Source organism: Nothoprocta perdicaria, unplaced genomic scaffold, assembly GCF_003342845.1.
Source record: "Nothoprocta perdicaria isolate Ctin4 unplaced genomic scaffold, notPer1 scaffold_19, whole genome shotgun sequence".
Lineage (NCBI taxonomy): Eukaryota > Metazoa > Chordata > Aves > Tinamiformes > Tinamidae > Nothoprocta > Nothoprocta perdicaria.
In genome coordinates this window covers 2,692,462-2,707,195 of record NW_020455093.1, presented here as the reverse complement: position 1 = coordinate 2,707,195, position 14,734 = coordinate 2,692,462, and the positions used below count along the sequence as shown (strand labels likewise).

Genomic DNA, 14,734 nt, shown 5'->3' with positions numbered 1-14,734 from the left:
TTTAGTTAAGAGCTCTCAAGGAAAGAACTATGTCATTGACAAAAAAAAAGTTACATATTTAATCAATTAAATAAATTTTCCCGTCTAATCCACTTTAAGGACTACACAATATTGACTGACTTCATGCCATCACTTCAGTTAGACATTTTTTGTCTCCATTTAGATTTTAAATTATTCAGCTATTGCCCTAAAATTCTTTTCTTTCAAAGCTAAATGCCAAAATTAATATTAACAAGAATGCTGACCAACTACATTACATCTCATTTTTTCCAAGCTATTTAATAAATCACTAACCTGTATTTCATTATAAGACTGTTAAAAGGTGATTGGGGTGGAGGGAAGATCTTCTCTTCAGTTTAACTATACTCTGGTTTTTGATAAAAATGTACGTCTTTTAGAAAACAGTGTGTTTATTAAATAAACAAAACTTCTCTTGTCATCTAATTTGTCTGAAGATTGTTAGAAATGAGATTAGAGAATCCTTGACTCATGGATTAAACAAAAGTTTTCCTTTATACCATCTTACTGACACATTATGTGAAGGTCTCTATCACTTCAATTAACCCTTTTCTTCACTTCCATTTCTATGACAGTATCTCTTCAGGCTTCACACAGAGCACATTAGATACTCTGGGTAATGCCCASTGTGATCCTGTTTGGTGTAAATCTTTAAAGGGATAACTAAGCAAGAAGTCTCAGAAACAAGAAAATCTGCTGCTAAACTGCAGATATCCCTGTACATCAAGCTCTATGAAACATCAYCTGTCATGAATCACAAGCTAAAACACCTGATTATTCAATATAATCTRTGTAGCAAGTTGAAGAATCAGGTCATAGAAAACAAGAGGGAAACAAGATAACAGGTCTAAAAAAACAGTGACAAAATACCAGGAAAAAAAGGAATGTCAACCATTATTTCTCATATAACCTGACAAGGAAAGCCCTACAGAGATGTTCGCGTAAATTTTATTAGTTTTCATGTTTCCTAACCCACTGAAACTGCCTGTCTACCTATTTCAGGAAACCTTTGGATTCTTGCTGCAGGCATTAAAACAGAACATTTTTGAGSCTAAAGTGAAAGGAGGAAATTTAAAAACGAAAAAGGCAAATAAGAGCAGACAAAGCAGGAAGAAAAGAATAAAAAAGACACAAGCAAGAAATTTCCTTCTCCTGCAAGTGTATTTCTTTACAGCTTTGTGCAGTATTGGCGCTCTTCTCTCACCTACCACCAACCAGAGATGCCCTGGCATAACACAAGAACCTTCAAAAAAGACAGAAATCCCTGACCTGAGGGATCCACCAGAGGGCAAGGGTTGTTTTGTGGCATCTCTGCTGTTAAGTGACTGGAAATGCCCCCCTAGACACCATCAAAAGGCAGGAATACCCCAAGGTGTCAGGGGCTGCCCAGCCACTGCTCGGCACGACTTGGTGGCCAGCAGGTCCCACCAGGCACAAGGATCCGTCGGGACAGGGCCCTCTCCTCCCTCCAGAGGAGGCTCCCACCACAAGGCTCCTGTTCCACAGGCCTCGCAGCGAGCTCCTGCCATTGCCTTTGACACACTATCACATTTACATTATTACATTTACATTATTACAGAAGGATGGAATCGCTGAGGATGCTGAGGACCTTTGGAGACCATCCAGTCCATGGCCCTGCTCAAGCAGGTCCCCCAGGGCAGGTGGCACAGGCAGCTCTGAAGAGCAAGACTAACCTTAAAACAGCTTCAAGCTCCTCTGTTTTAMAAGATATTTCAATGAGTATCACTATAAACCTCACACGACACAACCCTGAGATATTCTGTACTTATTATGAATTAAAGAAGTCTTGAGGACTTCTGGAGAATATATCATATTGTCATCACTCTTAATTCCCCCCAAAATTAATGGTATTCTAGGACAGGCTAGGTATTATTTCCAAACCACAACAGATGTTCCTTATCTTCCATCTGGAACACTCCACACACAGCACTCGCTTTTCTAAATGCCATTCAACAGTTTGACAGCCAGCTTCACAGAGTCACTTGAGCCACAGAAAGCCACAGAAATCCTAACTAATATTAAGCATGTAATTCTGGGAACAATTTCAAGCAGCTCAGGATGCTCAGCAGCTTGTAGAGACAAATGTCACAAGATTTAAATGAAACTATTTGAATGCAGGGGAAGATGTGTACCATTAAGTATTTGTTTGAAGGCTTAAGGGAACAATTCTACCCAAGCAAATCGACTGGTTATGCTCTGTGCTTGTGAAGGAGCCAAAACATGTTCCAAAAGATATTTTTCAGGATATTAAATTTTAAGCCTCTTCAAGACCTCATACAAGGCTACAGTAACTGTTAGGCTACATGAAAATTTCAAAAATACATTAAGACTAAAATAGCCGGAATCCCTCCCAACCTCTATTGATCTATTTTAGCAATTTTAAAAATGCAAAACATTTACAGGCAGCATAAATCAGATTAGAAAAATAATTAGATAATATTTGCATGAATTCCACTGGGAGAGGAGACCAACTTAATGAATGYGGCCACATCATTCAACAAAAACACTTAAGGGCTTCCAGAGGCTTTATAAAGCAAAAGTATTGGCTGTCTCCTTGCCACCGTGCAGCTTTGCAGGAATTAACGCTGTAAGACAACACCACCAAGGACCACAGCAACAGTGACACGACTGAAATCAAGCAGGGAAGAAAACTGTTCACGGAATCATAGAACCATTATGGCTGGAAGAGACCTGCAAGACCATCGAGTCCAACCATAACACATGTAATGTTATGCCATTACTCTTGTGTGACATTATTTTAAGGGGAAAGCTTCCTTTCAAAAGTTTTCAAATTGCTTGTTGTGGTATTCGCTACAGAGCTTAAACAAGGTAGCAAAAATGGTAACTATATTTGTTTTAAAAAACATCACATTTGAATAATAGTGATTAAAAGCAGCATACCTATAAGGACTTCAGCAAAGCTCTGAATAGAGTAATTCATGTAAAAGCACTAGCTGAGATGAGAATCTTTAACAACAGTAAGGCAAGTAAGGGAATGGCTAAAGAGAAAGCTCATGCTGAAAGAAAAATTACTGCATRGAAAGAAGGCTGCAAGTTACACTCAGCTATATTGCATTAAATATTTTCACTAATGGCTGTCACATAGAATAATGCCAATCAAACCTGCTGATGACAACCTGTCCAAAACAAAAAACAACAACAACRACRACGAAGGATCAAAATATCTCAGGAAAAACCAACTGCCTTGAAAAAGTAAACAGAATCGATACTGACCTCACAACAGTGAAGTATAAGGTCACTGTTATGATATAGAATAACTCTAGGTATATAGACAGATATAGATCCTAGATATATAAATGCAAACACACACATACAGTGAAAGGCTACCAGGACAACTCTGAAACAATGATGCTTGCACAGGCATAACTGCATGAAAAGTCTTCACACTGGCCCTGTAAATTAGAAAATTAGCTAAAACAGAGGAATGTGAATCTGCAACAGTCTTATAATAAAGATTATGAGGAAGAAACAAATAATTTTGAGATTCAATCTGATATATTCACAAAAGAGATTACAGCTTCATTGCCTGTGGTAAGTCAGGGCTGGACTGCATGACAAGAAAGCTCCTCCATTCCTCTGTTCCCATTAGGGAAAAAAGCACAAGACACTTCAATAAAGATTATACATACATACATATATATATATAGAGAGAGAGAGAGAGAGAAATTTGTTTAAAGAAAATATATGTATAGGGGGTGTGTGTGTATGTACATTTTCATGTGAAATCCCAGTAAYAGCACAACATACACAGCTGTAGGTAGGAGACAAATAATACTGAAATATTCATATTTTGGGTGATTTTTTTTTCTTTTAATTGAAATGACACACTAAAAGTCATTGTAAGTCTTGAACATGACACACTTTTTGGTAAAAGCAGTTCCACATCTACGCATGTATATCCGCAGCTTTAATCAGGCCACTTAAGGAGAGGGAAAGGAGAAGCAGCTGGGTGATTCCAAGGGTGTGGACAGTGATTGAAACGTACAATTGCTTTTCAATATAATTAGCTCCCTAATTGCATAGCCAAGTTTAATTAATGCAATTACATGAGTAATTAATTGCTATTCATTTTAAGAGTACTGGCTTAAATGTTTTGTTCACTAATTTTAAGAATTAGCGAGACGGATCTCAATATGAAATTATTTTGAAAGGTTACCACTAGATGCATTCAAAAAGCAAGACAAGAAGTTGACACCAAGTGTAACTGGTAACTCTCAAAGAGCAAATGTACCAATTCTAACTTGTCATCATCACAAACTTGACCTCCATTCTTGTTTCCAAGGTTTTGGGTTTCTGGTCAAGAACCTGAAGGACCCTAAGAGATTACAAAGTGTTAGAAAGGAGCCTTGGGATGATGTTATCTTGTTACATCACCATGTGCAGTATATGTTTCCCTTTCCTTGTAAGGTCCTCAAAACAACKTCCATTCCTTTCAAATCTACTTTTTCCCCTACAGAATCTCTAAAATCAACTTCAATTCCCCTCTGTTAATCTCATGAGTATTTCCCATTTAATTTATTGAATAGTTTTTAAAATTCACGAAATGAAATTGGTTTTAGGAATAAACTTCACACAAATCTCCCATATAATTACATTTTTCAGCTTCATGCTTCCATTCATCCTACATTATACCCTGTAGGCTCAAGGCTTTGATGCCAACTGAACTTCCACTGCAATCAAGGAGCTCAGTGGAACACAACTATGACCAAGGGAGACATTTTGGACATTTTTCTTTATGAGTATGCTGCTGAAAACAGCACTGCATTTGGTTTTAAGCCTACACACTCATTCTATAAATCAAACGGCACTCTCGCTGTCTCACTCTCTCATCCTAACTCCAGTACATCCTGACATTTTTGCCAGATTCACTCAGCTGACAAAGGCTGGTTTTTCTACTATTCATTATACAATGGATTTAGATATGGACAGCCAAATCAAAGATTTGATGGTTATATTTCTTAAAGAATATAACTAAGGAAACCTTGCTTTAAATATCTTTCCAGGGTTAAATGAAAAAAGATTAAAAAAAAGGAAAAAAGGAAAAAGAGACTGCTGCAGAAACTTGCAGACATCATCTAGGAATAAGATACCACATCTTTTGCCCTGGTATTTATCAGATAGCAAGTACTTCCTTTTGTACTTCTAAGCTTTTTGGCTTTTTAGTTTTTTTTTTTTAACCTCAGATCGTGTGATCTCACATAAATTTGCCAGTCACACGTCTGATCTGATCTCACATAAATTATTCTGTCACAAGTCTGTTCTGACTTACTAGGAGTGTCTTCCTGGCGAAGTCACCATCTTTGARGAAAATACTGGTCCCGTGGTTTACAGAACTGGAAAAAAACGCCCTCCAGGATAGGAACAACAAATATTTTTTTTTCCAGAAAAAAAAAAACAAATACTCTTTAAACCATAAATAAAGTTAACAGAATAATTCTCCCCCTGACTACAGGGGGGAAAGAGAGGGGACTTCTCACAAGTCACCTCTGACTTCCCAGCAGGGACACTAAGAGTTAAGGAGTCTGATGCTTTCATCAATAGCCCTATAACATTGATTTTAATATATATGTAAGAGCCTCTGCCTGCAATCTAAATTAACAAGGGGAATGAAAAATAAGATAGAAAAGGGAATTCATCTTGCCCTTTTCTCTGATGCCATAGGAAACTTTCCCACTGTTGCACTGTGTGATGACTTGTGACCAGGAACAACGGGGCTCTTGCAATACAAGCCAGATGCTAAGTAAAATGTTATAGCACGAAGGTCCTTAAATTTAAGAAAACAAAACTTACTGCACTGGAGTTCAAAGCACGACTTGTGTTTTAGGGAAATTTGAGGGATGCTACAGACATAAAAGCATCAGAAATGCCAAATCCAACTCTTTCTGCTATTTTGTGCAACCGAAATTCTATTGGAAATCTAAGAATAGGTGATTTTCTAACAACTGACTACCATGGTTTGCTCTTTGCAAACTGACAGACAACACACAGGAAGAAAAAGCAACAAATGTCAGGGAATATCGGACATAGACAGATAATGAAGATACCTTCAGCATAAATCAATCAACTCTTTTCAGAGCATACTTTTAGCTAAAAGAAATTTTATATAACTTGTGAAACTATTCTGGGTAGGAAACCTCTTTTATTTGGCTATTTTCTAAGCCAGACGCAGTCATTACTGACAACACATTTGGCTCACAAATGCGCACAACACAGAAGATGATAACACAGATATGTCACCAAGTCACCTGCTACTCCTGTTTCTGAGATATAACGACACCATAACTTGCCTGAGAGTAGCTCACAGAGAGAATGTGCACATGTTTTGCCTTTTCTAATTAAGAAGGTAAAAAAATAGTCCTTATTGCAGGCTGACAGATCATCTACAGTTAACTATAAGGAAATATGAGCTTAACTGTCAGCACGGTGCTGTCTTTTTGTATAGCCACAGTATTATCCCTATAAGCAATAAGAGGGCTCTTATGCTTTCAGATTTTATAAGGGATGTTGAACTACTACATAATAAGCACAAAAAAAATCTAAAGAGTTTTACAGGAAGATTAGAAATTGTTTCCTCATTATCACACGTTGAGGCTTTCCTTCTGTGCATGTGTGAGAGAAGTGGGGCTCTGGACCGGTGCCTGGGAAATGCAGGATATCCTTTGTTGGGAATAAGCCCAATGTGTTACATTTCAGTTTGAAAGTGTTTAGGTTAAAACTAGGAAGTTCCCATTTCTGTTTGTCAAGATAAACAACTTTTTTTCCTACGCTTAATACTGTAAGATAGGCAATGCATCATGCACCTGACATCCACCCTTATATTGTTTCACAAACTCCTGTGGAAAAGATCAGCACATTGTGGACAGAAAACACAGTTCTAGAAGGAATGATGCACTAAAGCTTGTAATTAACTCAATGGCCAAAGACCAGCTCAGGTGTCTTTTTATTAAGGGAAATATTTTCCTTTTAACACGGCTGGCCTTGGAAGAACCATTATAACGTGCTACTTTGTAAGATCTCTGCTTTCCAACCATTTCCCGGTTCTCTAAGCAAGCAATGGTAAGGTTAAAAGCAACATTTACCATTCTGTGTCCTACATTTTCAAACAGAAATTTTACCATGATTTTTCCTAAGGAAAAACAAAACACTTTTCTATACTATATTTACGCAACTCAGCTTCATCACACGATCTTCAAGACGACAGCTGCAGTAGCATTAATTCCAGATTGACCTAATACCATCAATCAGAAGACTTGAAAACATCCTAGAAGAATTAAAATCTCGCAGGATAACATCAATTTGTTCTGTTCTTGTCAAAACATCAGTGACAAACACAGCAAGACTTGCACTGTTTGCTCTACATCTTTTACCATGCAGAACCCCTAAATCAGGTCAGAAGATCTTGCTGCAACTTCGAACGCACCCATAAAATATCTGTATGAGAGATGAATATTGACAACATTGGCCTTAACTGCATTAAATATAAACATGTGAGGAGGTGTTTTGTCTAAATTTTTCTTCAGTATATGGAGACCCGAGGAGGGAAGGAGAAAAAAAAAGACAATGAATAGATTCYAAAATAACAAAAGAATGACTGAGAAAATCTTAGATTGATAAAACTATTCTGAAACGCTTTGATCACAGAGGCTAGTGATTAGAACAACACCAAATAGAAAAAAACCTTTAAGCAGCAAACGACGTGATGTACAGTGACAGCTATATGATGACTGCAACCTCTTGTACAGAACTACTCACAGCAGTCAATCACCAGACTGACCAAAACATGAAACTATTTCAGATAAATGCTTTTTTCTATCTGTAAACACAACTCCAGCCAACTCAGTAACAAGCAGATTCCGAAGCAGCTAACCCAGAAGCCTACAATCCGACCAAAACATGCTCAGCTTTAATTCACCAGTTCCAAACCAGTATCAAAAAAAAGAAATAAAGGGAATGAACAAAAGTATTAACTTGCACTGATGTCAGCACAGGGCACTAAGTGAAAACATACAACCTGATAGAATTTGGTGTCTTAATCTGATTTTTTTTTTCAGGTAACTAAGGAAAAATTGGCACCACTTTCCTAAGAATGAATACTGAGGAATGTTGATGACAAAGTAATTAGATTAGTAGAGTATTTCAAAAAAAAAGGAGGGGGGAGATAATACATGCTATTTTAGATTATCTAAGAGGAATAAGCATCAGGAAAGCTTGGTTTTGTCAAAAAGCCACCCAATTTGGAAAGAATAAAGTTCAAAATACTTCTAGCAATAAAAGAATCCACATATCTGAAGTAGGCATTGTATTAGAAACCAGACCCATTATAAAGATATTCTTGGAGAAACTGAATTACTGAGTGGGCAAGAAATATTTGCCCTTGAACTATTTCCAACTCCAACAACCCTGAACTAAGAGAGTGCTAGGCTATCAAATGATTTTCCAAAACCACCTGAAAAGAAGCCAGAGACGCTCCAGGATTTATTTTTTCTTAAAGAACTTAATATCTTCTCTACACCAGAAAGTACATTGCTTCTAGCCCCAACAGGGAGTTTTCTGCCAAGACTGCAGGAAAGTAAAAAAAATAAATAAATAAAAAATAAAAAAAAAACCAGAAATGGAGTATTACACTCAATTAATTACACTCTTAATTGCTCTCCTCTTCTAACAGCCTCATGAAGAGAGCAAGTTTCAGTTCCAGTACGCAGCCCAAAGTTTTAAGTYCCACAAAGGAGACAACTGCCTTGAAATGTCTGTGTTAAAAACCAGTAGCAAAAACTCAGGGTAAAGAGTATCTATTCTCCCCGCTTTCCACCTGAAGCATCCAGAGGGTAATTTAGGAATTTCTTCTGTACAGCCTGCAGGACAAAACAGAACACTGTGATGTTCAGGAAGCCAACAGTCTAGACTGCACCACGTGGCTGATGTCCGTGTCCAGCCGTGTGTCAGCGACGCTCCCTCCTCTCCTCCCTCCTTGGGCCCAGGCCCGGCTGCGCTGTTGAGTCACCCCCGCTCCTGAGTCAGGAGGCTGACAAGCCTCCCAGGGCACACAGGGCCTTCATCCCGGCCTTCCCGAGGCRCACATCAAAGCGGGGGGCCCACGAGCCAGCTGGCACCGAGCGGCTTCCAAGCGTTTGCATAAACTGCGCGGTAACTGTTAGCTGCTGGCAAGAGGCCCAACCTCCGTCAGAGGAGCCTGCCCTCAGCAAAGGCCACGGAACAGAACGAATGCGAAGTCTCCAAGCGAAGCCACTCAAGATGTTACCTACGTGAAACAAGTGCTTCGTCTTAACGGCGAGACTCTGCTCGGCTTTTATTCATTCCCTGCACASGGAATTTTGTTGTCGTTCAAAACCAAGCCTGCCTGACCTTTCTAGGAAACCAAAAATCACCTTCCTTTTCCCTCTGCTAAAGGCTCTGCACATAAAGGGCACAACTGTTAAGAATTTCTTTTAGGACAAGCACAGCGCTCTCAGACATTCCTAGTCTCAAATGTCACACATACCTAGCTGAAAAGTCTGCAGTGCCATTTCATTTGCAGACAACATTACGATACTTGTAATTTTTTTTATAATCTCAAAGTTCAAGAGGCTGATTCTTGAGTTTTGCCATGGAAATTTGGCTTTGCGATTGGCAGTGGAGAGAATAGCCGCATCTAGAGGGATGCTGGAGCGAGATGTGAGCCCAGGGCGCCCATCCTCTGAGCAGGCCCAACATGAGGCCCTCCTAGGTGAGGACCATGTCACCATATCAGCCCCACCATATTAGTCCTATTGTAATAAAACCCCCCAAGAGGCAGCATAGCTCAGGTTTATTGCTCAGAAAGACTCTACTTCTTTGCACCTCTTCTTCTGAGGATTTTTCTTCCATTTTATTAATAAGAAMGGCTAGAGCACAGCAGCCTCTATTAGAAATCTGAAGTATCCTCCTCAACCTCTGCCATGATATTTCCTTGTAGTTGTTCCAATAAAGGCTTTTTAAAATGTGCAGTAATTTGCTAGCGCAATAAGGGGCTGGGACAGCTGAATGGATCCTCTTTGGCCACGATACACAAAACTACTTCCAAAAGTTCCAAGTAGACTGTCCACTGTATTAGTAGCATTTCCCTCGGGCATTTAGGCTGTTGTGGAATTAAAGGATAACAACATAATTCTTGTCATCATCTCAAAACGAGAGGACATGTCTTAAGTAGCATTCATGTTTATCTCAAAGCAAACAAACCAAGAGAAAATCAAACTAGTTACTGGGAAAAAGGAATCCTAACTCCTGAAGAAATATATACAATAAAAACCAGAAAAATTGGCCATGAAAAGAGGTCGAGCAGTGCAGAATTACTATGTCTTCAGAGTTTTATTCCAAAGACCCAAAAAAACTAAACTAATCTTTGTCTGTGCAAGGATATTGCTCAGCGCTCCAAGGACAGGAAGGAAACATGTCTTAATACCTCCTAACACACAAACCAAAGGACAGATGTGTATCCCTGAGCTCAAACAACCAGCCCCAAAGATCAAGAAATGAAACTGTAACAACAAGACACTGAGTTCTTCTTAATAACAAACACTCTGGAGCAGCTAAAGGCTGACATAACTTCTCCATTTCATATTTTCTTCATTTAGAAGAGACATTAAAAAAAAAGAAAAAAAAAGGCAATAAAATAGATTTAGTTGCTACATGCTTCATTTTTAGGAAGTACAATAAGAAAGTCTTCAATTACACAACTGTACCAGCCCTTTCATTCTTGTCTGTCTAGTCCCTATTAAACAATAAACAAATACTAGTCCCTATAAACAAATACTAGTCCCTATTAAACAATAAACAAATACTAGTCCCTATAAACAAATACTAGTCCCTATTAAACAATACTTTAGTTCACAGCTAATACCTAAGTATAGTCTGAAATCTACCATGAAGTGATGATTATTGGCTAAAATTTATATATTTGACTTCAGAAACATGAATTCAGTATTTACAGAGTATTCTACGACAATAAATTCAAGACAGTAAAAAGTAATTGTGTTTCAGGTTAACTTTGAGTACTAGCAAAGCCCATACCAGCTAGAGGATGTTCTAACAAACGCTGATTGCCAGGGATGGTCAAGCAATTTGGGGCTGGGTCACCATGTTGGATGTGCATCTCTAATGCATCATATTTTTAATAGCTGTAAAATCCACACTTCATGCACCTCATACACAAAAAAAGTCTCTGTTTTCAGAGAGATGCTGGATCCTCCTCTTTGTGACAGCAGGAATGCTTCTTTTCCTCYGAATTATTTCAATTCAGTAATAAGCAGTCTATTCAAATTCTACATAATGGATAGACTTGGAAAGTATAAAAGTCTCTATTCTCTAACCCATTAATTAAAAAGAAGATAGCTAAAATACCCAAGACCTACTTTTTAAACCTCTTTAAAAAGAGAAAGTAAACAGAAAATAGTAAATAGAAAGTTTTCAATCTCTAACCATAGATAACATTTGTCCTTAAATGCAAAAACACTGCTCTCATTYCTCCCTCGTTTGGCATCCCAAGTGTGTAACTGTACTAGCTAGTAAAATTTATGATGGCTGGAAGTCATCAATTTACAGCTGGAAAGTAACCYGACATACAAAAAGAGCTTTAGCATAAAATTTTGCACTTTTAGAATGCAAAAATCTAGTAATGCATGCAAATATCATCAGTGCTATAACACTGTTCTGAAAGTATGTGGTTATGCCTGGACATCTACAAGACATATGTGAAATCAAAACCATACAGGAAGAAAAAATTAAAATAAATAAATTAAAATTCTTCATCTGAATTCAGATTTTGTAACAGTTGATACAAACCACAATTCAAATGTTAAAAAGAAATGTCCAGAATGTGAATAAAACCACTTAAGGAAAAACATACTTATTTTCAGAGCCCAATGTGGCCTTCTGCATATACCATTCTCATACATACCCAAGTATTTACATCCTACCAGGCCAAAAATCCTACTGCATGTCCTGCATGGTCAAAAACAAAAGGTGTAGGTGTTTCYGGGCAATTCCCCACACAAACACCACCAGGGTGTCCTGCTGTTGTCTCCCTAAAACCAGTCCTCAAAGGTGAGCGTGTAATTGAGCTTTCCAAGTGAGCATTTTCCCAAGTGAAAAGGTTTCACTCAAGCAGGATATTGAGCAGAAGGCACGGCTAGGAATCACACCTGAAGCCACACAACAGTATTTTTCTCTGTTATGACAGAAGAATGCCAAGTGCCATGACTATGTCATATATGCTAAGTACTAAATACATTAATAAAATCGTTCATAGCAAAGCAAAATTATCTTGATAATAAACTACATGGGTCCTACTTAATCATTCCTTTTTGCTCAACTAATCAACAACTAGCACAAAGAAGCTCCACGCTTCCTGTTGCCACTAGCCAGGTTTGGAACTGGTAACAAAAGGCAAGATTAAACATTGCTTTTAATAATGTTACATGAATAAATTCATTAAATAACGTTTCATTAAATTCATAAATTCATTAAATAATGTTTAATAATGTTATATGAATAAATTATGGGTAACTATCTTTATCATGAKAAGTCAGAGAATATAAATGTGAATTTACAGAAATCGTTTTCCAACATGAACATTTTAGCAGTACCAAACCATTGACAATTTTAAAACAGCAATACCTTTGCTTATCAGTACTGAGAATTCCACAGAGTTAATTTGTATTACTTACTGGCATATAATAGATATTCATTTTAGGGGCTTCATTGGCAGTCATTAGCATTCCTAAAAAGAGATTTCCAAAGTAAAAATATTGGTCATAAGAGGATAACTTCACTTTTTAATACATACACTTGAGGCATTTAATTCTGATGAAGTAGATTCCTATGTTCACTTCAAATTCATTTCAAATTCATTTCAAAGACAAACCAAACCAAGCTGGGCTTACAGCATCATTTAAGAAAAACGGGAAAGGAAGGTATGACAGCACTCAATGAAGCTTTTTGTTTGTTTGTTTATTTATTTATTTCTGCCTTTTGCCCTGCAACTTAATAGCTGGTCACGACTGCTTAAAGAGACACTTAATTCTGACAACTGCAGACTGCCAGTTTTCAYAAATTTAAATAGTTCACCCCGTATTACTGTTTAGAGCAAATCCAGGTAGTAATGCTCTTAAAACCCCAGATATAAGCTGGTATTAATAATATAAGGTTGTGTTTTGCTTTGTTTTTAAATACACACACATATATTCTAAACAAGGTCATAAATTATACCACAGTTTACATATTTCTATATATTTCATTTGGGGAAGCCAAGGATATCCTTCCAACATAAAATGAGAGACAGGATTTTGTGGCTTCAAATATAACAATACCATTGATATTAACAAATTGGGGCACATAGAAAACTTGAAATACCTATTCTTACAGAAATAAGATACTGTGGGTAATGGCTAAAAATAATTTGAATATAAAAACTACTGTAGAAATAACGAATTCATGGAAAATATACAATATCATAGGATAACTTCAAAATGAGATTTATTCTTCATTTCCTTCTATGTGAGAAGACAGTAAKGACATTTGGCTGGCATATACTTTATGCCTGTCTCAATTTTGAATTTTCTATATAGTTGAACATCATTTATTACAAGAAGATAGAGCAAAAAAAAAAAGAAGAAGAGCAGCAATCAAGTTAGATAACTTTCTGATTAAAAGTACTGTAACTTATGCTACTGAGACTATGAATAATGGGGTCAATTACCACACACCCAGAGGGGAGAAATATAATTTACACCCAACTAGAGGAACGCAATTAACTTGGGTGGGGTAATCCTTCCTACCTAATCCTTTTATTAAAAACATACAATGCAGCTGGACTCTCAATGTTGGAAAAAGAAAAAAAAAAGGGGGGGCTTTCTTTCTTGGCAAAGCAAGAAATTKGTGAAAGCTTAGTCAGCAAACTAAGGCTAAAATACAAATCCATAAAGGTTTGCAGGCAGCAGTTTAAGGAAAAAAAGCAAGAATTTACAGCATATATTTCATGAATTAAGAGCTCCCTGAACACCTCAGTATGTTCATGACCACCACAAGAGAATGGGAATTTCTCTATTGACTGAATAAAAACCACTAGAGATAAAATATTGGAAATTAATTGTGCAGGTGCCTCAAAGATGGTAACGAAGGAAAGCCTCATCTTCCAGAGCCTTCCACCTACTACTAAACAGTCTACATGGATCACTTGCAAGACAGTTCAGAGAGAAATAAATGACAACTCTTATTTTCCAGAGAAGAGATTTGAATAGGACCAACTTAGGAAAGTAGTATACACTGTGGAATTACCAGTTTAAGGGGATAACCATGGAGCAGTATTAAATAAGAGAAATAGCTTTAAAGAAAGGAAAACTTTTWAATATTTCTACAATAACTGCAACAGAAGAAACGTAATTTTCTACTCACTGCTGCTAAAATGCTCTTAGGTTTCATTTGTATTATAGAACTTAACTCAAGTTGAGTCAAGGTTACTCAATAATGGCAAAACTTTTCTCCCTGACCCTATTCTGTGCATGTGTAATTAAGAAGAAAGAGGCCCATAATTACTTTAAGAGATGCAATAAACCTGGTCATCAAGTACTTTGGTCAATGACGCACAAGGGTTGCTTCCTATGAAAGTTAGTAGCTCTGAAGCTAGTTGGTAAAATTATTA

General features: G+C 37.3%; 1 protein-coding gene across 1 annotated transcript in view; it reads right to left on the bottom strand.

Moving 5' to 3' along the window:
• Window positions 1-14,734, bottom strand: part of NOL10 (nucleolar protein 10) — a 45,636-nt gene that overhangs the window by 14,154 nt on the left and 16,748 nt on the right. The window contains exon 13 of the mRNA XM_026037097.1: window positions 12,762-12,814. Within this exon, the coding sequence (XP_025892882.1) occupies window positions 12,762-12,814 (53 nt within the window). The remainder of the gene's footprint in view (window positions 1-12,761; window positions 12,815-14,734) is intronic.